The 22,906-nt window shown below is 60.2% G+C and overlaps 2 protein-coding genes across 14 annotated transcripts in view; both read right to left on the bottom strand.

The window, feature by feature from the left end:
• Nucleotides 1–111: 111 nt before the first annotated feature.
• Nucleotides 112–5,468, bottom strand: SLC22A31 (solute carrier family 22 member 31). The gene is given in 12 exon segments (XM_032323459.1): nt 112–304; nt 588–699; nt 1,017–1,228; nt 1,355–1,427; nt 1,430–1,468; nt 1,547–1,635; nt 1,637–1,684; nt 1,876–2,044; nt 2,286–2,440; nt 2,556–2,686; nt 3,895–4,252; nt 4,363–5,468. Coding segments are annotated over 12 exon segments (2,685 nt in total).
• An 11,618-nt stretch (nt 5,469–17,086) lies between these two features.
• The window catches only part of ANKRD11 (ankyrin repeat domain 11), a 177,203-nt gene continuing 171,383 nt past the window's right edge, over nt 17,087–22,906 (bottom strand). For 7 of the 13 annotated variants that reach the window (XM_032323915.1, XM_032323927.1, XM_032323917.1 and 4 more), the window contains 3 exons: nt 22,472–22,564; nt 22,113–22,272; nt 17,088–17,720 (listed from right to left, as the gene is read on the bottom strand). In XM_032323915.1, coding sequence (XP_032179806.1) covers nt 17,422–17,720; nt 22,113–22,272; nt 22,472–22,564 — 552 coding nt within the window. In that variant the 3' untranslated portion in view covers nt 17,088–17,421. Of the gene's footprint in view, nt 17,721–19,457; nt 20,428–22,112; nt 22,273–22,471; nt 22,565–22,906 lie in introns of those variants that run through there. The other 6 variants (XM_032323923.1, XM_032323925.1, XM_032323926.1 and 3 more) reach the window with 4 other exon arrangements.

Consider the following 22,906-nt stretch of genomic DNA (forward strand, 5'->3'; position numbering starts at 1 on the left):
CCGCGCACACGCGGGCTTGGGGGTGGTGGGGCAATGCTGATGCTGAGCAACAGGGGCTCCAGGGGGTGGGGGGGCCCCGCCCTGGGTCACGGCCGCCCGAGGGGGCTGCGCTCAGCTCTCCTGGGCCGGGGGCTGCCCCGCCGGGCAGGGGATGGGCAGCAGCAGCAGCAGCAGCGCCAGGACCCCGAAGGAGGCCAGCACCACGTGGTGCAGGAAGAAGCCGCGCCGGCCCGGCAGGTCGGCCAGGGGGGCGGCCGCCTGGCCCAGGAAGCCGGCCCCCAGCATGAGGCCCAGCCCGGCCCCCCTGCGGGAGAACGTGCGGCGTTGGGGGGGTGTACCCGGGGGACGGGGCCGGGGGCACAGTGTGGGGGCCCCGGGAAAACCAAAGTCAGAAGTGTTGGTGGAGCGGGGGTCTCCTCCCCACCCTGGATCAGGAAATGAGAACCTGGCAGTTCCCCTGGGATTCTCTCCTCTCTGGGGGCCACATCAAGTCTGCCCGCCACCTCCACTCCCTTCTGTGACCAGGGTCCCCTGTGCCCCTGGGGAAGGGCCGGTGTGAAGTCCGGGCCGGGCTCGGGCGGCCGCACCTGATCACCGTGGGGAGGGCCTCTGCGGCCGGGAGAGCGCTGACGGCAGACGCGGCCTGGGAAGCCAGGAGGCCCAGGGCAGAGAAGCACAGCAGGGTCCATTCTGGCAGGTCTGGGGAGGAGGAGCAGGCTCCCACGGTGCCCACGGGGCCTGGCTGCCCAGCCTTCACCACGACACGTGCCCTGTGCCAGGTGGCGGGTGTCAGGGCTTCCCAGCCGCCCCTACTTGAACCAAACCCTTCTATCGAGCCCCTTCCCGTGGGATCCTTTGGGTGTTGGTTTGGGTACACGGCGTGGATGTGAGTGGAGTAAGCGGCACAGCGTCACCCCAACACCTGTGCCTCTCTCGTGGGCCCAGGAGAGGGCCGACCCCAGCACCCCACGGCAGTGAGACCCTCAGCCGCCCACGAGGAGTCTGCACACTCACACTGGTCCCGGCTAGGAGCAGCAGGGACGCCAAGCCCATGGCCAGGGTCCCCAGCAAGAGGACTGGGCGTGGTCCCCAGCGGTCCCCCGTCAGCAGCAGGAACACGCTGGCTCCTGCGCCCAGGCCAGCGCCCAGGAAGTAGGGCTGGTAGAAGGTGGGCTCCCTCAGGGTCAGGCTGCGCAGGAAGCTGGCCCGGACGCCCCCGCACATCAGCCTGGGAGGGAGGAAGAAGGGCAGAGCTAAGGCGCGACCGGCCTGGGGACTCCGGTGGCCAAGACCCGGCCTGGGAGGAGGCTCCGGGACCGGGACCGCTGGCCCGCCCATGCCCTGTCCTCCTCACGAACTGAAGCCCAGGATGAGTCCGTTCCTCCAGGCGACGCAGGTGTGCCGGAGTTCCAGGACGGAGTGGTACTGGGCTGGGGGCCCCCTGCAGCCGGCATGTCCAGTTCGGTGCCTCCAGGGACAGGAGGGGCGCCCGTGAGAGGCCGAGCCTTCTCCTCCCTTCTCCCGCCCCTCCCTTCTCCTGGCTGGCGTGTTACCCTAGCCAGGGGGCTCTCCTCCTCCAGGCTGTCCTCGGGGTCCATGCCCCCGGCTCCCGCAAAGTGCCCCAGGATCTTCCTGTCCCGTGGCCAGCAGCCAGCGGGGAGACTCCGGGAACAGCGATGGGAACCTGCAGGGTCGGGTGAGGTTGCCCACGGGTCCTCTCTGGAGGGTTGGCCAAGGCCAACGGCCTCGCCCAGGACCCAGGGGGAGACGACATGCCATGGCTTCCTGGGTCATTGTCCCATTCCCACATGCATGGAGGGTTACGACACACGTGGCCTCTACCGCTGTTCTGGAACCGTCTACCCCCACACTTACCCCCAGAACAGGAGCAAGAGCCCTGTGACCAGGGCGCTCAGCCCCTGCAGAAGGCGCCAGTCCTGTGCAAGCAGGGCCAGGCCGGGCAGCAGCAGGGCGCCCAGCACCGAGAAGAGGCCACCTGCCACGGAGAATGCCAGGCGGTGAGGGGGTTCACACAGCTCCAGACCTGAGCAGAAACAGCCTGCTCTGTCCGGGGCTGAGGGGCACCAGTCACAGTCTCCCCCAGGCCCCGGCCCTTCCCACGACCAGCAGAGCTCACAGAACAGATGGCGCCCCTCCCGCCTTCACGAGAAGGGTCCTCAGCGGGAGTGTCAGAGGGGCCTCCCCAGCACCCAGACTTGGCCCTGCAGCTGAGTGGCCGGCCTCGCACGAGGGGGTGCCCCCCAGAAGCACCCCACGGTACTCACGAGCCACGTACAGGGCCAGGCCAAAGCCCACCAAGGCCCCCCCATGAAGCAGCCTCAGAGCCACCAGGGCAGGAAAGCTGGCGGCCAGGGCCTCACTGGCCCCCAGGCCTGTGGCCAGCACCAGGGAGGCCACAAACACAGCCCGACGTCCAAACCTGGGGGGCGGCAGGGAACACGCGAGGCTGAGGGTCAGACGGCTGGGGACCTAGCTAGACCCTGAAGGGCACGAGGGGAGGACAGCTAGGGCAGAGGAAAAGGCCAGCTCCTCACCGGTCACAGCCTGCACCAAGGAGGACCGAGCCCAGCGGCCAGCCCAGGCGGCGGCTCGTCTGCCCCAGGGGCACCTTCCAGCCGACCTCGCACACGAGGTCCCACTGCGGGCAACACCGGTCACCTGTGAGCTGGCCAGGCCACCCTCCGCCGTGCTGGAGTTCCTGGAGGGTCAGGCTGCCGAGGGCCCTAGGGGTTTTGCTCCAACTCCTCTCTGGAGATGGGGGAAACTGAGGCACAGAGTGGGCGAGCAACTTGCTCAAGGTCACACAGCACACCCTCCTGACTCTGGTAGTCCTCTGCTGAGATCTGAACAATGCCTGGTCTGAAGCCCCAGAGGGCAAGGACCGGGGTCCTCAGGACACCCTCCTGGAGCCCCAGGTCTGTTCTGTTTTTCTCTGGGCGGGTCCCACTCACCTCTGTGCAGCCACAGGGGACTCTTCACGGGTCTAAGCTTCCCACCGCTGGGCCGAGGCCCTGGCCCTCACTTCCCCCTGACCTGGTCATCTCAAGAGTGACTCCGGAAACAGGCTGGAGGGCTGGGCTCACCTGCTTTTCCTGGCAAGGGCCCTTGACCTGAGTCTCACCCTCCCCCCCCCACCGGGGTGTCCGTGCCTTGTCCCCAGACCTAAGCTACCACTTTGAGTCCCACTACAACCGAGTTTCTAGTTTAAAAACCAAGTGTTCGCGGAAGCTGGTGGGGCGCTGCCTGGTCTGTGTCCCAACAGGAGGGCAGGCGCGACAGGGACAGAGCCGGCGGAGGAGCAGCCCGGGCGGTTTCAGGACCCCAGGCAGGGATGCCGCAACCCTGTCCCAGGTTCCGCGCTGGGGCCCATCCTCCCAAGGACAGTTAGGGCAGTGGGACAGAGGCCGGGAGGGAAGCCCAGCTGGGCAGGTCCCAGCCCGAGGGACGGAGGCGAGGGAGAGGGGCCTGGGACGTCCCAGCCGCCCCCAGAGACCCCTGAAGTGCCCCCTCCCCCGTCCAGCTGGCCCCTCGGGGTGGGGGGGCGGCGGGAAGGCTCGCGGCGCTGCGGGCCGCCGGGGTTCAGAGCCTCCTGCCGCGGGGACTCAGTTTCCACCCCTGCACGGCCCCAAGCCGCAGCTCGCTCGGTTCGCTGGCCCCGCAGCGCCACGCACCGCGGACCCCCTGGCCGCTCTGCGCTCCTACCGTCCACCGAACGCCTCTTCCTCCAGGCCGCCCGCCGACACTGGCACGCTGCGGGCAGCGGGTGCCGCCAGTAGGCCTGGCCCCCGCCTCCCGCGGCCCCTGCGGCCCCGTCTACCCCCGCCAGGAGCCCCGCGAACAGCGCCGGCAGGCGGCGGGCAGGAGACGGGGGACCGCGGAGGTGCGGGCAGGGCGCGGTGGGAGGGGAGCGGGCCGCGGGCCGGGGTAGCGCAGCAGCAGGCAGGGGCTCGGGGCGCGCGCCGGGCCCAGGCGGGGCACGCTGGCGTCCAGCAGCGCGGGGGGCGGCAGCGCGGGGTCCGGCCGGCAGTGGTGCGGCGGCAGCGCGGTGAGCAGCGGCCCCGAGCCCCGCGCCAGCCCCAGCGCCACGCGCGGCAGCCACGAGGCGGCGGCCAGCAGGCGCCGGGCCCGGCCGAAGCCCCCGGCTGCGCGCAGCGGCCGCGCCTCCGCCTCCCTCGGCCGCTCTGCGCTCGGCCGCGCGGGGCCCCGGGGCCTAGGGCGACAGGGGCGGGGCCTAGGGCGGCAGGGGCGGGGCCTGGGAGCGGGAACCCAGAGGGACGCCGCGCCCGGGCACGTGGAGGCCGTGGGGGGGCCGTGGGGGCGTGGCCGGCGGGGCGTCCTCGCTCGGGGGCGTGGTTGAAGGGCGTGGCCGGCGGGGCGCGCGTGCGCGGGCCTGGTCGGGGGGCGTGGCCGGCGGGGCGTCCTCGTGCAGGGGCGTGGCCGGAAGGAGGGGCGTGCGTGCAGGGGCGTGGTCTGGGGGGCGGGGCGTCCGCGTGCGGGGACACAGTCGACGGGGCGCTCGTGCGGGGGCGTGGCCGAAGGGAGGGGCCGGTAGGGGTGTGACCGGAGGCGTGGCCGAAGGGAGGGGCACTCGGGCCCAGGGGCGTGGTCGGAGGCGTGGCCGGCGGGGCCGTCGGGGCGCTCGGGAGCTGGCGGCGTCGGGAAGGCGCTGCTGCGGGGGAGCCGCGGCCGCCGGGAGCTGGAACGTGGCCGCCGCGGTGCGCGGCGCGGGCCCGGCCGGGGTCTTCCTCCGCAGGCCGGAGGTGAGCGGCGCGGGCGGGCGGCGCGGGGCCGCGGACGGCGTTCGCGGGACGCCGGGGCTCGGGGGCGCGTTGGGCTCCGCGGGCGGACCGGGCCGAGCGCTCCTCGCGGCGGGGTGTGCCCCGGACCCCGGGCCCGCGGGTGGCGGCGTCCGGCCCGTCTCGGAGCGCGTGGCCGGCGGGGCCTGGCCGGGACGCGGGGCGTCCGGCTCCAGCTCGTTGCGGGGGCGCCCGGCGGGCGTCGGGCCTCGCTGTCGGCCGGGGACCCTCGCGCGGTCGCCTCCGGGGCTGGCGGTCGAGCCCGCGGGGCCCGCGGTGTCCAGCTCGCGGGCTGTGCTCGGGCCGCACGCGCTCCGGCGTCCGCTTTGCTTGTGGGACGGACGGACACCCCGTGGCGAGCGGCCGGCGGGGCGCGGGGTCCCCGCGGAGCAGAGAGCCGGAGCCGCGGCCGGGACTGGACGTGCCCCGGAGCGCCGCGGGCCGCTGCGGTCGTCGGAGGTTTGCAGGACTCGCGCGCGTCGTGTCCCCGACGACCGCAGAGACTCTTCTCCGGCCTCCGCGCTCCAGCCGGGCCGTGGGGACGGACGCCGCGGAAGGCCGAAGCGGGCCGCCCCGGCTCGGGCCCGGTGTCAGACGGACCTTTGTCTTACTCCGCGGCCGCGATTCGCACTCGGGCCTCCCCGCTGTCATCCTCACGCTCTTTCCTGGTCTCGGAGGTTTTATCCCGGAACGGAGGGACTTTGAACGTTTCCCTTCCTGCTAGTCAGACGGTGTGTCACATTCATCGGTTTCGGTACGTCGAACCGTCCTGTCCTCCTCGGATAGACCCACGATCATGAAGTCGGAGTTTTTAAGAATAATTTATTTGTTTATTTATCGGACAGAGCGCGCGAGAACACAGGCAGGGGCGTGGGAGACGGAGACGCAGGCCCCCGCCGAGCAGGGAGCCGGACGCAGGCCCTGATGCCAGGAGCCTGGGATGGTGACCCCAGCCGGAGCCCCCAGGTGCCCCTGATTATTTTAATATGCTGCTGGACTCTATTCCCGGGTATTTTCCTGAGAATGTTTGCGTCTGTATTCTTAAGTCCTGGTTTATCGTTTTTCCCCTGGTGATGTCTTTGTCTGACTTTGTTGTCAGGGTTATGGTGACCTCACCAGCGAGTCCTAGGGTGCCCCTTCCTATTCTTTGGGAGAGGTTGGGGTGCACTGGGGCTAATTCTTTAACCTTTGGTAGGGTTTACCCACAAAGCCATCTGGTCCTGGGCTTTCCTTTTGTGGGATGTTGTTGGTCACTCATTTAGTCTCTTATTATGGGGCATGTTTGGATTTTCTGTTGCTTCTTGGGTCAGTTTCAGTAATGTGTGTGTTTCTAGGAATGTGTCCATTTCATAGGATTTCTAATATAGTTGCATTTAATTTTTCATTGTATTTTCTTATCTTTCTGTATTTCTGTAGAATCCAGTAATGTTTTCTTATTCACTTCCAATTTTGTTTCTTTAAAGATTTTATTTATTTATTTGACAGAGATCACAGGTAGGCGGAGACGCAGGCAGAGAGAGAGGAGGAAGCAGGTTCCCCGCTGAGCAGAGAGCCCGATGCGGGGCTCCATCCCAGGACCCTGAGATCATGACCTGAGCCGAAGGCAGAGGCTTTAACCCACTGAGCCACCCAGGCACCCCTCACTTCCAATTTTGGTAATTTGAGTCTTGTTTTTTCTCAGTCTATATAAAGAATTGTCCAACCAACTTGTTTGGTTCTCTTTCTATATTTCATTTTATCTCCAGTGTTAAACTTAAAAATGAAACGAACAGTTACTTTATCAGCAAAATGGAATAAAGGCAAATCCGGGAACAAAGCGGCGGCGGCCTTTCCACGGAGGGAAGGAGGGGTTGGGGGCTGTTGAGGACTCAGAGTCCGTTGGAGTCCCCGGGAGCAGGAAGTGTAGGGGCCCCTCGTTGGCTGAGCTGTTGCGGAGAAGGGGGCGGCCTCCTCTCCTCTGTAGGGTAGAGCCGTGGCCACGTGCAAGGACGCGGCTCCTCCGGGCTGGTGGGACCGGAGCCCGCGCTGCCGGCCCTGCGCCGCCCCTCACGGGTGCCCTCGCGGCTCTTCTCACCTCCGCTGGCTTTGGGTTTAGTTTGCTCTTTTTTTCTTGTTCCTGAAGCTGTGAAGTTAGGTTACGGGTCTCTTCTATGCAGTAAGCATTTATAGTTCTGAATTTCACCCACAATGCCTCTGTTGCATCCTCTAACTGTTTTTCTAGTCTTCGAGTATTTCTACAACTTCCCTTGTGACTTGTTTGTTGGCTCCTCGGTTGTTCCCGAGCGCGGTCTTCAGCCTGCACGTTGGGGTTTGCCAGTGTTCCGGCCCTCGAGCCCCCTTCCACTGCAGGCGGAGACGACCTGCGTCGTCCCAGTCTTTTTACGCGTCCGGGGGCCTGCTGTTCCGTGTGACCGGGGGTCTGTCCCTGAGAAGGTTCCACGTGCACTTGAGAAGATGCTGGTTTGGCCGGTGTCGGGGGCGCGGCCAGCGCACCAGTGCTCGCCGTGCTTCGCGCGTTGGCGTCTGGTTGCTCGGTCCGTGTGGGAATGGGGAACCCCGTGCAGCCCTTGTCGTGGGGCTGTCTGTGTCTCTCTTCCGTTCTGCTGGGTTTGGGGCCAGCTGTTCTGGGGGTTCTGCTGTTCAGTGTTTATGTGGCTGTAATTGTTGCATTTCCTTGACAGACTGGACTTCCAAGATTAATATAAATGTCTTCCTCAGATTCTTGTGACCATTTTTAAATTACATTCTATTTTGTCCGATGCTTTAAGACACCCCGTTCTCTTCTGGATCGGCTTCTACCGCTCACTTGTTCTCCGTCTTCGATGTTCGCTGCCGTTGCTCAGCTCCTTCCGTACCGTCTTTGTATTCCGTTGATTGTTAGAATGTACCATCTCGGGGCGCCTGGGGGGCTCCGCCAGTGGCGCGTCTGCCCTCAGCCCGGGCCCCTCCTGAGATGGAGGGGAGCCTGCTCCTCCCTCTGCCCCTCCCCTCCCCCGTGCTCATGCGAGCTCTCGCTGTCCCCCAAATAAATAAGTAAAACATACTGTCTTAGTTCCCTTTTTCTTTCTCTTTCTGTAAGTTCTTAGTTGTTGGTTAGTGGCTACCTCGGGGCTTGCAGTCACCTTACGACAGTCGGGCTGCACTTAGAACACACCGGCATGAACAACACCCATTGTTTCCCGAAGCATCCGAACACTCACCCCACGCGCGTCTGTGTCCCCTTGCGTTGTTATGGTACAGTTTATGTCTGCATCTTCGGGACCACCGGACATACATTGGTAATGATTTTGTGCATTTGCCTATTAAGCACTACAGGAAAACAGGAGTTGAAACCACACAGAACGGGGCACCTGGGTGGCTCAGTCAGTTGAGTGTCTGACTCTTTTCTTTTTTTTTTTTAAAGAAAAAAAAAGATCACAAGCAGGCAGAGAGGCAGGTGGAGAGAAAGGAGGCAGCAGGCTCCCCGCTGAGGAGAGAGCCCGATGTGGGGCTCAGTCCCAGGACCCTCAGTCCCTTCGACCCTGAGCCGAAGGCAGACACTTAGCGCCTGAGCCCCCCAGGCGCTCAGCGTGTCTGACTCTTGACTTTGGCTCAGGTCACGATCTCAGGGTTGTGGGATGGAGCCCTGCATCGGGCAGGGAAGCCTTCTTGGGATCATGTCTCTCTCTGTCTCTGAAAAATTAATAAACAACTAGTCATTTCCCTTTGTGAATGAGATGTATTTCCTGTCTCTTGCTTTTTTATAGTTCTTTTTTAGATTTTTATTTATTTTACTTGGCCGAAAGAGTGAGTGAGAGAAAGACCACAAGCAGGGGGAGGCGCAGAGGGAGAAGCAGGCTCCCCAATGAGCAGGAGCCCAATGTGGGGCTCGATCCCAGGACCCCGGGATCATGACCCGAGCCAAAGGTGGACATTTCACCAACTGAGCCCCGGGCGCCCCTGTTTTATAATTTGTTGAGAAGTAGCTGTTTTGAGTATTATGCTGTGTTAACTCTGAAATCATATTTACTCATTTTTGAAGGATTGCTCAATATTTTTTTTTTGAGAGAGAGACTGACAGCACGTGCAGGGGCAGGAGGGGCAGAGAGGGAGGAATATTAGGCAGGTCCGTGCCCAGTGTGGAGCCTGACCCAGGGCTCAGTCTCGTGACCCCGAGATCCTGCCCTGAGTCCCATCAAGAGTCAGACACGGACCCGACTGAGCCCCGCGGGAGCCCCAACGGGCCCCTAATCTTGAATGAAGGCTGGGTTCACGCATCTGTGACCGCCAAGCGATTTCCGCCAAGGGTATGTTCCTGGATTTTTGGTTTTTGTTTTAGTTGTAAGATTTTATTTGTTATTTGTCGGAGAGAGAGCGCGCGCACAAGCAGGGGGAGCAGCAGAGGGGGAAGCAGGCTCCCCGCTGAGCAGAGAGCCGGTGCGGCTCGACCCGGGCTCCCAGGATCGTGACCTGAGCCGAAGGCGGACGCTTCACCGACCGAGCCCCCGGGCGCCCGGATATAGTCCTTGTTTTGTGCAGCGGCTCCAGTGTCTGCGACTCTGCGGTCAGCCTGAAGGGGACCCCCTCGCACGTCCCCCCCACCCCGCCTCGGCCCAGCGTGTGCAGTGGGAACGCGGCCCTGACAGAAGACGGACAGTAGCTCCTCCGTCTCCAGAGAGCCCCGTTGGCCCGTGGAGGTTGAACTGTGGCCACTGTCCTTTTTCTGGCCCTTATGTGACCGCAAGCGGTGGGGAGCCGTCAGACACAGGACCCGTGCCTGTCAGGGTCCTCGCGCGGCCCGTTCTCTCGCAAGCCCCGCGGGGACGAGGGCACCGTCCGGAGCGGAGGACGCGGCAGGTGCTGTCGCGCGGGGGGCGGACGGGGACCTCATCTGTGCTGAGTGCGCGTCTTGACCGCGGTCCTGAGCAGCTACTCCGGCGGCTTCCCGGCTCGGGGTTAGCTGGGAGCCTGGGAGGGGCTCCTGGCACTGCCCGCGAGGTCTCCGCAGTGCCCTCCGTCCCCTGGTGCCGCAGTCTGGTGGCTTGTTTCTGCGCCGAGTGTCCTGTTGGTCACAGGTGGTCATGGGGAGCCCGGCCTTCCGGAGGGGACTCTGCTCTGGTTGGCTTCGCCGAATCATTGCCTTGCGGGGGTGCTGGGCTCCGGGGGTTTTCTCCAGCGAATTTGTGACGTCGCGTTGGTGTCGCTTGCAGAAGCTCGTTCCCAGGCACTTGGACCGGGTGGCGCTCCCACCGCACGCGCGCCGGAGCCGGGCCCGCATGCTCGTCCGTTCCCGGCGCGGTGCGGTCGGCCGCAGACTCTCGGGCCCGCCGTGCGGGAGGAAGGGGCGGGAGGGGGCGGCTTCCCGTCCCGTGTGCTCCTGCGGGGCCGCCCGCCTGGGGTGCGCTGGGTGCGTCCGTGACCGTGTCCCATCCAGTGGCGCTTGGGACGGTGGCAGGGATGTTTCATTAGGCAGGGGTGGCGCCTAGAGACGCAGACCCGCACGCTTCGTTCCCAGGAACGCGGCTGTCGTGCCGGGCGGGCCGCGTGGGTCCGTCCAGTGCCGGCGGCCGCGGTGAGGATGGGGCCCTTCCTCCTGCCTCAGGGACTGAACCCGTCTTTCTCCATGAAGTCGGATGTCAGCTGTAGGTTTTCATGGTGCTGTTTTTTGGGTGGGGGGAGAGGCAGGCTCCCCACTGAGCAGGGAGCCCCACGTGGGACTTGATCCACGACCCTGAGGTCATGACCCGAGCCGAGGCAGACGCCCAGCCCACTGAGCCCCCCAGACGCCCCTACGCTGCTGAATGTTTGGTGTGAAAGTTCTTACTGAAAACTCTTCGTTACTGTTTTATTATCCAGAAAATCTTCAGTGATGTCACGTCTCTTATTCCTGGTACTGGGTATTTGTGTCAACCTTTGTTTTTTTTTCTGAATAAAAAAACTGCCTCAGTCAGTTAAGCGTCTGCTTTTGGCTCGGGTCGTGATCTCAGGGTCCTGGGGTCGAGCCCCGCGTCGGGCTCCCTGCTCAGCGGGGAGCCGGCTTCCCCCTCCCTCTGCCTGCGGCTCCCCCTGCCCGTGCTCTATGGTGATGTCTCTCTCTCTCTCTCTCTCTCTCTCTGGCAAATAAATAAAATCTTAAAAAAAAAAAAAAAGCGTTGCGTTGTCTGGCTAGAGATTTCTCAGGATTTTTTGTTTTGTTTGTGGTGAGATGTATCCGTTTTATCGCCCTCGTCAAAGGCCAGGCTTTGGGGCTCCCGTCTGACCGCTTCCTTGACCCAAGGCCTTTGAAGGAGGGTCTTGTCTAGTTCCGAAATACCCGGAGATTTTAAAAGATCTTTCAGTTCCTGGTTGTAATTCAGTTCCATTGCAGATTCGGACGGATCTCGTGGGACGCGCATCTTCTGAGCTGGTGGAGATGTGCGTCCTGTGCCGTGGCCAGTGCCCGCCGCGCGTCGGCAGCGTCCGTCGTGGGGGCCACTCTGCTGTCAGTGAGGCCGGTTTGGTGGACGGTGTTGTTCGAATTTACGAAGTCCTTGCCGATTTTCTACCCACGTACTCTGTTGATGAGAGACGTGTTCAAGTTTCTAAAATTATGGATTTCTCTCTTCCTCTTTGCAATTTTATCAGTTTTTGCTTCATGTATTTTTTAAAAATTGCCACTAAGTGCACAGATGTGATGATTCTTACGGTCTCATGATGAAGCGACTTCCCCTCTCCCCAGTAATGGTGTCTCTGCTGATACGAAGAGCCATTGTCGGGGTGCCGGGGAGGCCCGGTCTGTCGAGCGTCCGACTCGTGGCTCCGGCTCAGGTCGCGCTCAGGGTGCCGCGGCCGGCCCCACGTCGGGCCCTGCGGGGACTCGGCTCGAGACTCTCCCGCCGTCTGCCCCCACCGGCAGGCGTGTGCTCTTTCTCTGTAAGAAACAGAATCTCCTTTTGGCTCGCCTGCGTCCTTTTTTTGCAAATCCTCATTTCCTGGGCTGTACAGGTGAGAAAGAAATGTGTAAGTTGGGTTCATGGAAGGAAATTTTGAATCTTAAAGCTTTATTCCTTTGACTTTCAAAAATGGATCTGTAAAGACGGGTACCGTCTCTCGATTTCTCGGGAATAGTGTTAGCGTGGTACATTTTTCCTGTCTTTTAGCTTTTTTACTTTTTACTCTTAACGTGCTTTGGCGCACTTAGTGTTTTCTTACGGGCGTATCGTCGAGTCTGGAGTCTGCGGCCATCGCTGCCTTTATGAGGGCGCTCAGGAAGCACACTGTGTGTCATTGTGTACACGGTTAGCTTGGGGTCTGTCGCCTTGCCGTTTGCCGTCTGCTTGTCCCGTCTCTGTTTTGTTCCCCCCTGTCTATTTCTGCTTTTGGGCGTCTGTGCTTTCATGATTTCATTTTACTTTTTTTTTTTTTAAGATTTTATTTATTTATTTGACAGAGATCACAGGCTGGCGGAGAGAGAGGAGGAAGCAGGCTCCCCGCTGAGCAGAGAGCCCGATGTGGGACTCGATCCCAGGACCCTGGGATCATGACCGGAGCCGAAGGCAAAGGCTTTAACCCACTGCGCCACCCAGGCGCCCCCTCATTTTATTTCTATTATTTGTCACATTAGTTGTAACTTTTGTTATTCTATTCTTTACTTCAGGGTTTTCAATATATGCTTAAAAACAAGTAGGTGAAAAATATGTGAAAATGTTAAAAGCCAAGGGACAGGACACTTGCCAGTTACCCCTTGTATTGTACATGTGCTGTAATCCACTTCCTGCGGTTGTATTTTTTAAACAGGGAACTAGGGCCGCCTGGGGGGCTCAGTGGGTTAAGCCTCTGCCTTCGGCTCAGGTCATGATCTCAGGGTCCTGGGATCAAGTCCGGCATCGGGCTCTCTGCCCAGCGGGGAGCCTGCTTCCTTCTCTCTCTCTCTGCCTCTCTGCCTACTTGTGATCTCTCTCTGTCAAATAAATAGATAAATAAATAAATAGAAAATTATTTTAATTTTAAGGTAACTGTGTTGAAGGAGATGACGGAATAAATATTACCTGCTTAACCACACAGTTTACGTTCTAGACATCGTTTCTCTACGCAGACGCAGAATTCTGTGGAAGACCCGTGTCCTCCCGCCGGCATGACGTCTTTCAACGGGTCTTGTAGTGTGGGTGTGTTTGAGATGAACTGTTTGCACTTTGATATTCTAGAAATGCTTTCAGTTCATGCAAGTTTTTCTTCTTTTTATATCATGTTGAAATTAACATAACCTAAAATGTATCATCGTAAACACTTGGACGGGGTGAGCTCCGCGGTGTGTGTGGGTCAGCTGTGCCATTCGGAGTGGCGCGGGGGCCGGCCGTGCAGCCCTCGCTGTGTTCAGGGTGCCAGGCGTGTGTGCAGGTCCTGCTCTGGGTGGCCGAGCTCAGGGGGTGCAGGGCTCCGCAGGGAAAGCCGCGCCTGGTCTCAGAAGGCACCCCTCCCCACACACTCCTCTTGTTAAGCTCAAATTTTTTCCTATTGCATTATTTCAATTTACACATGTATATATTATTTATTTATTTGAGAGAGAGAGCATGAGCAGGGGCAGGGAGAGGGGGAAGCGGACTCCCCGCCCAGCACAGAGAAAGGCACGGGGCTCGATCTCATGACCCCGGCATCGTGACCTGTGGTGAAACCAAGAGTCAGACGCTTCAGCTGAACCACCCAGGTGTGCCCCTCAAAATATCTTCTAATTTCCCTTGTAATTTCTTCTTTGACTATTGAAGACTGTGGTGCTTAATTTCCACATATTTTTTAGTTCTCTAGATCCCCGGTATGGATTTCTGATGTCCTCCCGTCGAGGTTGGAGGACACACGTCGTATTATCTCGGTCTCTCCGCACTTACCGAGCCTCGATGTGTGGCCGCACGCGTTGGTCTTTCCTGGAAGCTGCCCCGTGGTCACGTCGAAGCACGTGCCGCTGGCCGCGGCGCTGAGGGCCGGACGGCGGCCGGGCTGGTGTTGCGTCTTTGGTTTCCTTGTCCACCTCCTGCTTGCCGGTTCCGTCCGTGCGCGGGGGGAGCGCGCGGAGGGCTCCGGGTGCCGCTGGGGACCGCCGGTTCTTTCTGGTCTGCCGGTTCTGCTAAGTCTCACGGAGGCAGCGCATCACTGAATCAGAATCTTAAAAACTGAGTTCTGCGGGTCTATCCCTTCTAATTGGCATTTTCACTTAAATTTACACTCAATTATCGGTTAAACTCCTGACACTGTGGCTCTTTTTAGGCATAAATCTGTTTTCTCAGTTCCAGTGGTGCTGCCTTCTTTTGTTTTAGGTACTTTCTAGTAACCCATTTATTTATTTATCTATTTAAAAGATTTATTTATTTGACAGAGAGAGACCCAGTGAGAGAGGGAGCACAAGCAGGGGGAGTGGGAGAGGGGAAGCAGGCTTCCTGCTGAGCAGTGAGCCCCGATGCGGGACTCGATCCTGGGACCCTGGGATCGTGACCTGAGCCGAAGGCAGAGGCCTAACGACTGAGCCCCCCGGCGCCCTGTATTTAAAGTGCTGCTTATTTGACCGTACCTTGGAGCTGAGGAAAGAACAGGTTGATGGGGGTCACAGTACCTGTACTAGGGACAAGCACCCGGCCAGGGGGAGTAGGAAGGGGTGGCAGTGACGCCCCAGAACCCGCTGTACGCCTGCCCTGCGCTGCAGACCACGCACCCGTCCGGCCTTTACACGCCAGGAGCCCGTCCGCCGTTCTGTAGTCACCGCGTCCGTCGTCCTCTCGGCGGGACGGAGCCGCAGACGGAAACCGCGTTGATGCGGCCTCTGTGTTTCTGCGGTCCCTGGTGAGAAGCAGCGTCTTCCTTCTTCACGTGGACTCAGATTACTATTCAGTGTTTTCTAAGGGAGCCTGAGGGACACTTTTCACGGTTTCTGAAGTGCGGCTGTGCTAGCGGTCAATTCTGGGGACGTCCTAATTTCTCCATCCTTGAGGGTGTCCACTCCGGTCACCCAAGTCCTGGTGGCCGGTCTCTTCCCGCCCGTGCATAGGACGTGCCGGCCACCGCCCTCGGCCCCGGCTCCGCTCACCGTTCAGTCCCGCCGAGGCCCCGCGCCCTCCGCTGAGCTCCGGCTGCCCGCAGGCCCCTCGCTCGCAGCGGGTCAGGCGGCGTCCAGGCGCGGGGCTCTGAGTCTGTCCTGCAGTCCGAGCTTCGTGGATCTACACTAGGATTTCTCATCAAATGTGGGTAATTTGGGCCATTGTTATTCCAGATACTCTCTGCCCCTTTCCTTCTGGGAACCCGCACTGCACACGCGGCGGTGCACGTGGTCGCGTCCAGTGGGTCTCTGGACTAACAGAGACCTGGACGCCACCTTTTCATTTTCCTTCTTTTCTGCTCGTCACGTCTGGTCGTCTGGTTGCTGCGTCTTCCGGTCAGAACTCAAGATTCTGCCGCTGCACTTTCCACGGCGTGATTTCTCCCTGCAGAGTAATTTCTCCACTTACTGATATTCTTTATTTGGTGACACACCATTCTTTTACTGTCATATTAATTCTTCATAGTTTTATTTATTTATTTATTAAAAGATTTTATTTATTTATCAGAGAGAGAGGGGGAGAGAGCAAGCACAGGCAGCAGAATGGCAGGCAGAGGCAGAGGGAGAAGCAGGCTCCCTGCTGAGCAAGGAGCCCGATGTGGGACTCGATCCCAGGACGCTGGGATCGTGACCTGAGCCGAAGGCAGCGGCTTAACCCACTGAGACACCCAGGCGTCCCTCTTCATAGTTTTTAAAAAATTTTTGAGCAAGCACGAGAGCAGGGAGCCCAGTGCAGAACTCGATCCCAGGACCTGGGGATCACGACCTGAGCGGAAGGCAGACGCTTAACTGAGCCACCCAGGCCGCCCCCGAGTTGCATCTAGTTCTTTAAACATGATTTATCAAAGTGGACTTTAAGTGTTAGGTCTAACCTCTGGGCTTCCTCAAACGCAGTATCTATTTTTTTTTTTTCCTTGATTTGGAGCCAAACTTTGTTTCTTTGCGTATCTCCTCATTTTCTGTTCAGACATAGACTTTTTAAATGATCTAGTGGTGATTCTGGAGATCAGTTCCCCATTCTCGATTTTGTTGGTTGGTTGGTTGCAGGGGCTGCTGTACTTAGTGACTTTCCTGAACCAGTTCTGCAAAGTCTCAGTTCTCTGTTGTGTGTAGGCAGTGACATCGTTGTGCTGTTAGCTTGCTGCTAAGCCAGTGATTGGAAAGATTTCCTTGAAAGCTTTGATCCACTAGGATTTCCACACCCCAAAGGCTCTTCAGTGCTCTGGCCAGTCACAGCTCTGCATTAGTCTTCATTTCCTGTTTCCAAAAGGCCTCTACATCAGAGCCTTTGTATGTGTACCCATGGACACCTCATTCCCCAGATCTAGTCAGTTTTGTGGCTCTTGTTTGCTCTTAGGGGTTTCAGTCACCTCAGGCAGCTGTGATATCAAACAGTTGTCATTGATTGTCTTCAACAAACCCTCTGGAGTAAAGGTCTTTTCCCAGTGAATGAACTCCGAGTCAGGTCCAGTAAGTCCCAGGAATGGGGCTTTTCTGGGGAAGCTGCCGTACAAGTCGAATGGGGCCAGTGTCCTGGAGATGGACGGCCACCTGGAGACCCTCCCTCAGGCTCATCCCCCTGGTGGCTGCTGGTCTTCAAGACTGACATGAGAGAGAGGAATGGAAATATGGAAAGTTAAAATGACACACAACTCACTACAGAGATTCGGCTGCTTTTTCTGGAATAATCACTCCTTGGATTGTTAATTTCCAAAGTTCCGGATAATCCTGACGTTGGCAGCGCTCCCTCACCCCATGGTCTTATTGCTGATACAGAGATTTTTGAAAGTGTTTACTTTGCTGTTCTGGAATTTCTGCATTTTCCATTAAATGAATCTCCATTTCTCTGAGGTTCTCATCTGGGACAGAAACGTTGTCTTTACCAGGACTACTTTGACTTGGTGGTTTTCTGCCTGTTCTAATTTTGGGGGGATTTTGATTGGGAGGTAAACAGCTCAGATCGCCATTTTAACTGCGTATCTGGCCTCCTATTTTCTAAAATATGTCCTTGAATATCATCCTGGGCTCCACAGGGAAATGCAGAACATTCTTTCAGTGTTGTTAGATTGTGAAATTTAACACAAAGGTGCCAAAAACACATTTACTACCCATTAAGTTATCACAAAGTCGACCCACATAGTCAATACCAAGGTCAGGAAATAGAGTATCACCAGAAACCCCTGGAACGCTCACGTGCCCTAATCCCCAAGTGACGTGGCAGTTTTTTAAATTTTACGTAAACCCGGCCATACCACACAAACCGTGCATGACGGGACGGACTGTGTTCCTCTTCGTTGTTCTATCTAAGCAGCTCCCCGCGGGCCTGGTTCGCCCCCCACCCCGCCCCCGGAACAATGCTCAGAGTGCGGCCCCCCGGCAATGCTCAGAGATGCGGCGGCCACAGCTTGGGAGGGTGCTGCTGGCCACAGCAGGTGGAGGCCACACATGCCGCTGAACACCTGTCACTCAGGAAAAAGGACGCAGCAGACTCCTCTGACCAAACAGAAGTACGAGCTTGAGAAGCCCTGCTACGTATATGGCAATTATCTTTTTTCCTTTTTCTTATTACAAATGATTCAGGTGCATTGATGTTTGTAAGAGAGGTTGTACCCGTAAGCATGGGTTCTCTTGGTTCTGTGCCCCGAAGTGTGGCTGTAGGGTGCGAGCCGCTCGCTGCCCGCCGGGGGAGGAAGTAGCCCGAAGCCCCAGCCATGGTGTGTGACGCACACACCGAGCTCCCGTGCTGACCCTCAGCTTCTCATCCTGGTTCCCAGAAATGGGAACCTGGGCCCCTTCTTTCCACCATCCTGGGTGCAAGTCCCCTGCATCAAGAAAACGTGGGGGCAGTTCCCTGTGCCTCTTGCCTCTGTCGGGGAGGAGGGAAGCTGGCTGTTGGGGCCTGCCCGCCCAGATACCCGCGTGCCGGCTTGGTTCACGTGAAGGAACCCTCTTTTCCTGCCAAGGCCCCCAGCTGTCACACAGCCTCAGGTGTCCACTCACTATTTGGGCACCAGGGCCCCTCCACAGCCAGCCTGTCCTGCCATCTTACGACGGCACCGGACACCGCGAGGTCGCTGGGTGCGGCCCCCCTGCAAAGGCTCGAGCATTGCGGCGCAGCGGGGAGCTCTGTGCCTCCACAGCTCGAGCCTGCGGGGCCACCGCCAGCACCACACCGTTGAGAGGCCTGGGGCCCCGGCCGTCCCCAACCGCCACGGCTGGCCCATGGAGGCAGCTCCCCAGCCCCAGTGCACATGCACAGCCGGCGGGTCCGGGGAGTCTGGGACCTCTGGCCCCAGGGCTGAAGCTGGTGACGGCAAGACTCTCCGTGCGAGTCAGTGCGGTGTTTGGTGCTTAGAAAAGACACGGGGCTTAAGAGATGGGTTACTGAGGGGGCCCCGGGGGCTCCGTCGGTGCAGCATCTGCCTTCAGCGTGTGTTGTGATCCCAGGGTCCAGGGATCGAGTCCTGTGGGGGCTCCCTGCTTCTCCCTCTGCTCTGGCTTACTCACTCTCCAAAAATCTTAACAAAAAGATGGGTTTCGGAGATGACAGCTCCATGATTTGAAAAATAACTAATTTATGCCCAGAGCCCTGGAGCTTTTGCTGCCCTGTCCGCCCCTCCCCTGCAAGCACCTGAGCGGGTGCCAGCCCGGAGGGAACGTGCACCGAGGGGAGGGGAGACTGGACTCCTCTGGGGTGGGGGTGTCGTGTGGACTTGGGAGCTCCCCGCGGCGCCCCACACTGGAGGAGCCCGAGGACACAGGTCGTTCTGTGGGGGTCATCGTGCAGTTGCTGCTGCGTGGGGAGGTACAGGACACAGGAGGGTGAGGGGTTCCAGAACGTGAGTGAGGTGGTGGTCAACCCCAAACCCTGATGTCTGGGTCTCCACCTCTGTGCCCACCTGTCCCCAGTGCCCAGCATGTTTGTGGGGGGGGCGGTGATGGTGAGCCAGGATTGGATGAGGCAAGGGCGGTCTCTTTGGAGTCACTTTGCTCAGAAGGCGGCCCCAGGCCAGCCCAGTCCTATCCCCCCGTAGGGCCTCCTCTGAGGGGAGCACGGGGGTCGCGCTCTGTGTGCTTTGCGAAATGGGGCTCACGCCTCCCATTCTGGCCTTCCGAGCTGGTGCTGGCTAGCACGGGGGCTCTCCCAGTGGGGACCCTGGATCAGCAGTGGCCTCGCTGGGAGATGTGCCAGCCCCGCGTGGAACCTTGGGCGGGGCGGGGGAGGGGGCTCCCGTTCTGGGTGCAGAGGGCCAGGCAGGGGTCTCTCCAAGGCCACACCGCCCAGGGTCTACTGCCCCAGTCGCGAGGGACCCTCGTTTCGTTCCTCCGCCCGCCGGGCCCTGGGGGGTCAGCCAGCTGGAGGCAGCCTGTCGGGTCTCTCTGTCCTCCTGTGCCCGCTGCCCTGGTCTGGGCGCACAGGGACTCACCCAGCTTCACCCTCCCTGGTGAGCTGTGCTGCTCGGTGGGGCGTGCGGGGAGGGAGGAAAAGCGGTGTTTCCGAATGAAAAGCTACTAACTGGGTAGGACAGTTGAAGACGCAGAGCGACCCCTCAGTTCAGTCCTGTGTGCCGGCCCCTCCTGGAGAGGGTCCTGTCGTGTACAAAGAGCATTTAATTAATTTATTTATTTCTTTACACGTAACTGAAGTGATGTTACAGTACAGGAGGTATTTACAACTGTGCAGTATGTGTCGCAAAATAAATTATCTAGAAGGCAGCAAAGTACGTTGTGAGTGTGTATAAAACTGTACAGCGCTTCCGGGTACACTTTTTATATGATTATTGGCTCTGTAGTGTTTCAAGTTATGTTCTCAGAAAGAGAAACAAAATGCCCAAGATTAAAGGAAAAAATATACAAACCACGTGGATTTGACTCCCATTAAAAACACAACCCGAGTCCTGGCTCTGCGTCCGTGTCCGGTCCGGGCGGGCGGCGCGGCCGGGCCCTTCCCCTGCACGGCGTCCCAGCCCCCAGCCCGGCCGAGGCCCGCGGCAGCAGACAGCAGCCGGCCGGCGCTCTCCGGGCCCTCCGGCGTGGAGGGCGCGGTGTCTGAGGCGTGGACGCCTTCGTTTTCTTTAAGTTGATCAGAATGGAGCAAGAAATTTTAAAAAATACACTCGGTTCTGCACCACCCGAAATGCCCGTGCAGCCGGCGGGAGGGCAGGGCCCCGGGCCGCCGAGTCCGCGTCTGCGTCCCCGAGGTGTCCTCGGCCTCCCGCGGTCTCTGGTTTGAAAGAGCTTCGCTCCAGGGGCCAAGTGCGGGGTCTCTCCCCGGGCGACCCCGCCTGAGGGACCAGGTCTCCCTCCACTGGCTGGACGGGGCAGCAGTGCCGGGCAGGTGCGTGTGGCCCTCGCCTGTGTCCTGTGCGGCCGTCCCGCGGTGTGTCAGGCTGGCAGAAGCACGAAGTCATCGTTGACGTCGACCATGGGCACGTAGAAGGAAGGTACCTCGTTCACACACAGGGACTTGTGCCCGGCGGGGTCCAGCTCCTGGACCTTCAGCTGCCACTCCATCCTCTGCACGGCGTTGAGGGCCGCGGCCTCGTGCTGCTGCCGCATCAGGAGACACGTCTGCGTGGGAGACACAGCAGGTGAGGGGAGCAGAGGCACGACCCCAGCACTGCGACCCCCACAACCAGCTGCCCAAGCGAGGCCGGCTCCCGGGGCCTAGTCCCCACTGTGGGTCCCGAGCGCCCCGGTGCCCGTGCAGCCGGACGGCCCTGCTGACCGCATGCGCGTCTGTCCCCGTCCCCGCGGTGCCCCAACCCCTGGTTTCACAGCAGCTTTGAATTACAAGTGACGGCTGCGGCCGTTTGCTGTGTTCATTTCAGGATCATTTAGGGCTGGTGATCTCCGCTTCACCTGCGATGCAGATTATGCCTTCTTGGGAAAAAACTTTTTTTTTTTTAAAGGTTTTGTTTATTTTTTGACAGAAAGAGAGAGATCACAAGTAGGCAGAGAGGCAGAGAGAGAGAGGAGGAAGCAGGCTCCGCAGTGAGCGGAGAGCCTGATGCGGGGCTCGATCCCAGGACTCTGGGATCATGACCTGAGCTGAAGGCAGAGGCTTAACCTCTGAGCCACCCAGGAACCCTGGAAAAAAAACTTTTTAAGTAGGCTCCGTGCCGAATGTGGGGCTTGAGCTCAAGACCCCGAGATCAGAAGTCGCACACTCTACACACCGAGCCAGACCGGCGCCAAAAATCACACCTAGGGTCAGAGGCGTTTCTTACTGCGGCGCCCTAGTACTTGGCCCTAAATGAGGGCGGTGGTCCCACGCACGGTGTGCTGTGTGCGGCAGGCAGAAGAGGGGAGCTGGAAGGGCAACTTGGAGGGGGTCACCGAGGGGGGACAGGGCAGGAGGCAGCAGGAAGAGACCCGGTGTCAGGCGTGTGTGAGCAGAGGGTTGCGTGTGCACGCGGGCGTGCCGCCGCCTCGCGGCCCGACTCGTTCCGCAGACGTGCACACAAGCACGGCGGGTGGGCGTCCGTGTCGGATCTGCCTTAAAATGAGGCTGTTTCGAGTGTGCTGCGGGGATCGGGGTGCAAACCCTCCCCCATCTGGAGTCTTCTGGAAGCAGACCACCCTGGGCTGTGGCGTGGCGGCCACGGCTCCAAGCGCACTCGGTGTACTTCCTTCCTTTCTTTTCAAAAGACCGTAGCTGAGAACACGGCACATGAGCCGAGTGAGGGCAGAGGGACCCCCAAGGCGACTCCCTGCTGCGGCAGGAGCCCGATGCGGGACTCCGTCCCACGACCCTGAGACCGCGACCTGAGCCAAAGCCAAGAGTCAGACGCTCGAGCGACTGAGCCCCCCAGGCAGGTCTCCGTCCTTCCTCTAGTCGCCCTTTTCTTACTGGTCTGGGAAGGTCACTGCGTCCCGGGCTGAGACTCGTGTGCTCACGCGCACCGTCTCCCTGTCACGTCGTCAAGACGACTTTCTCCCATTACAGGAAAGCCTGCCCTGCGCGGCCCCCAGCCTGGCCGGGGTGACTGTGGAGCTTCCCCGGACGCGCTAGAGACACCGCGCGGGCCGGGCCCCTCCTCTCTGCTCTGGGCATCCTGTCTGCACCGCGGCAGCACCCCGCGAGGGCCGTGATGCGGGGGGAGCCTGCGGGTAAGGCTGGCATCCGGAAAACACGGTCTTCCTCTCGCCACACGCACCCCCGCCCCCAGCCCCGGCGCTCTAGCGACACGAGCGGGCACGGCCCTCTGGGCCCTGCCTCCCGGAGTGCCCCAGGGTGGCAGCTGACCCTAAACGTGCTAATCTCTCTCTACCTCCCCACCCATCCTGCCTGCCGCACTGGGCACGTCCAGAGCAGCGGAGCTGGGTGTGTGCTGTGACCTTTGAGGAGGGCTCAAGGTGGGGTCCCACAGAGGTCTGACCGCCAGCTGGTGACAGGAGCTGCTCCCCGCACACCTGGACAGGAGGGAAGACACTCTAAGGAGGCAACATGGGGGCGGGGAGACCTCGGCTCCCTGAACGTTTCCACTGGGCTCGGAGGGTCTGGCGCTGCCGCTTCCAAACGGGACCCAGCAGCAGCCCCCCCGCCCCCCCGCCCCAGACACCTGCCGGGACCCCCAGCCCAGGCGCAGCTCGGGGGGCACAGGGCCCTCACCTTCATGCGGTCATACTTGTCGTCCACGTCCTGCAGCCAGGAGATGAACTGGCGGGCGTTGAAGCGGTCGCGCACAGACTTGTTCTCGTCGCCCTAAAGAAGAGTGTGCAGATGTGGACACCGCGGGGTCAGAGCCAGGCGGACGCCTCCTGTGCCGTGAGCGCCGCAGCCTTGCCCCGCAGTCCCCAGGCGCAACCGTGTTCCGGGCCGGCCCAGCACGACCTCCCTGTGCAGCCCCCTGCCCTCAGCAGCAGCTCAGGACGTCACCAGTCAGACGCTGGCTTTTTAGATGCAAAAGGTTCCTGAAGTCGTCCTCCGTCTGCTTTAGGGTTCACAGACCACTGTACTGCTTAATTTTTTTCAATTTTAAGTAGGCTTCATGCCTAATGTGGGGCTCAGACTCACGACCCTGACAGGAAGGGCCGCACACTCGAC

The sequence above is a fragment of the Mustela erminea genome, chromosome 19, assembly GCF_009829155.1.
Source record: "Mustela erminea isolate mMusErm1 chromosome 19, mMusErm1.Pri, whole genome shotgun sequence".
Classification (NCBI taxonomy): domain Eukaryota; kingdom Metazoa; phylum Chordata; class Mammalia; order Carnivora; family Mustelidae; genus Mustela; species Mustela erminea.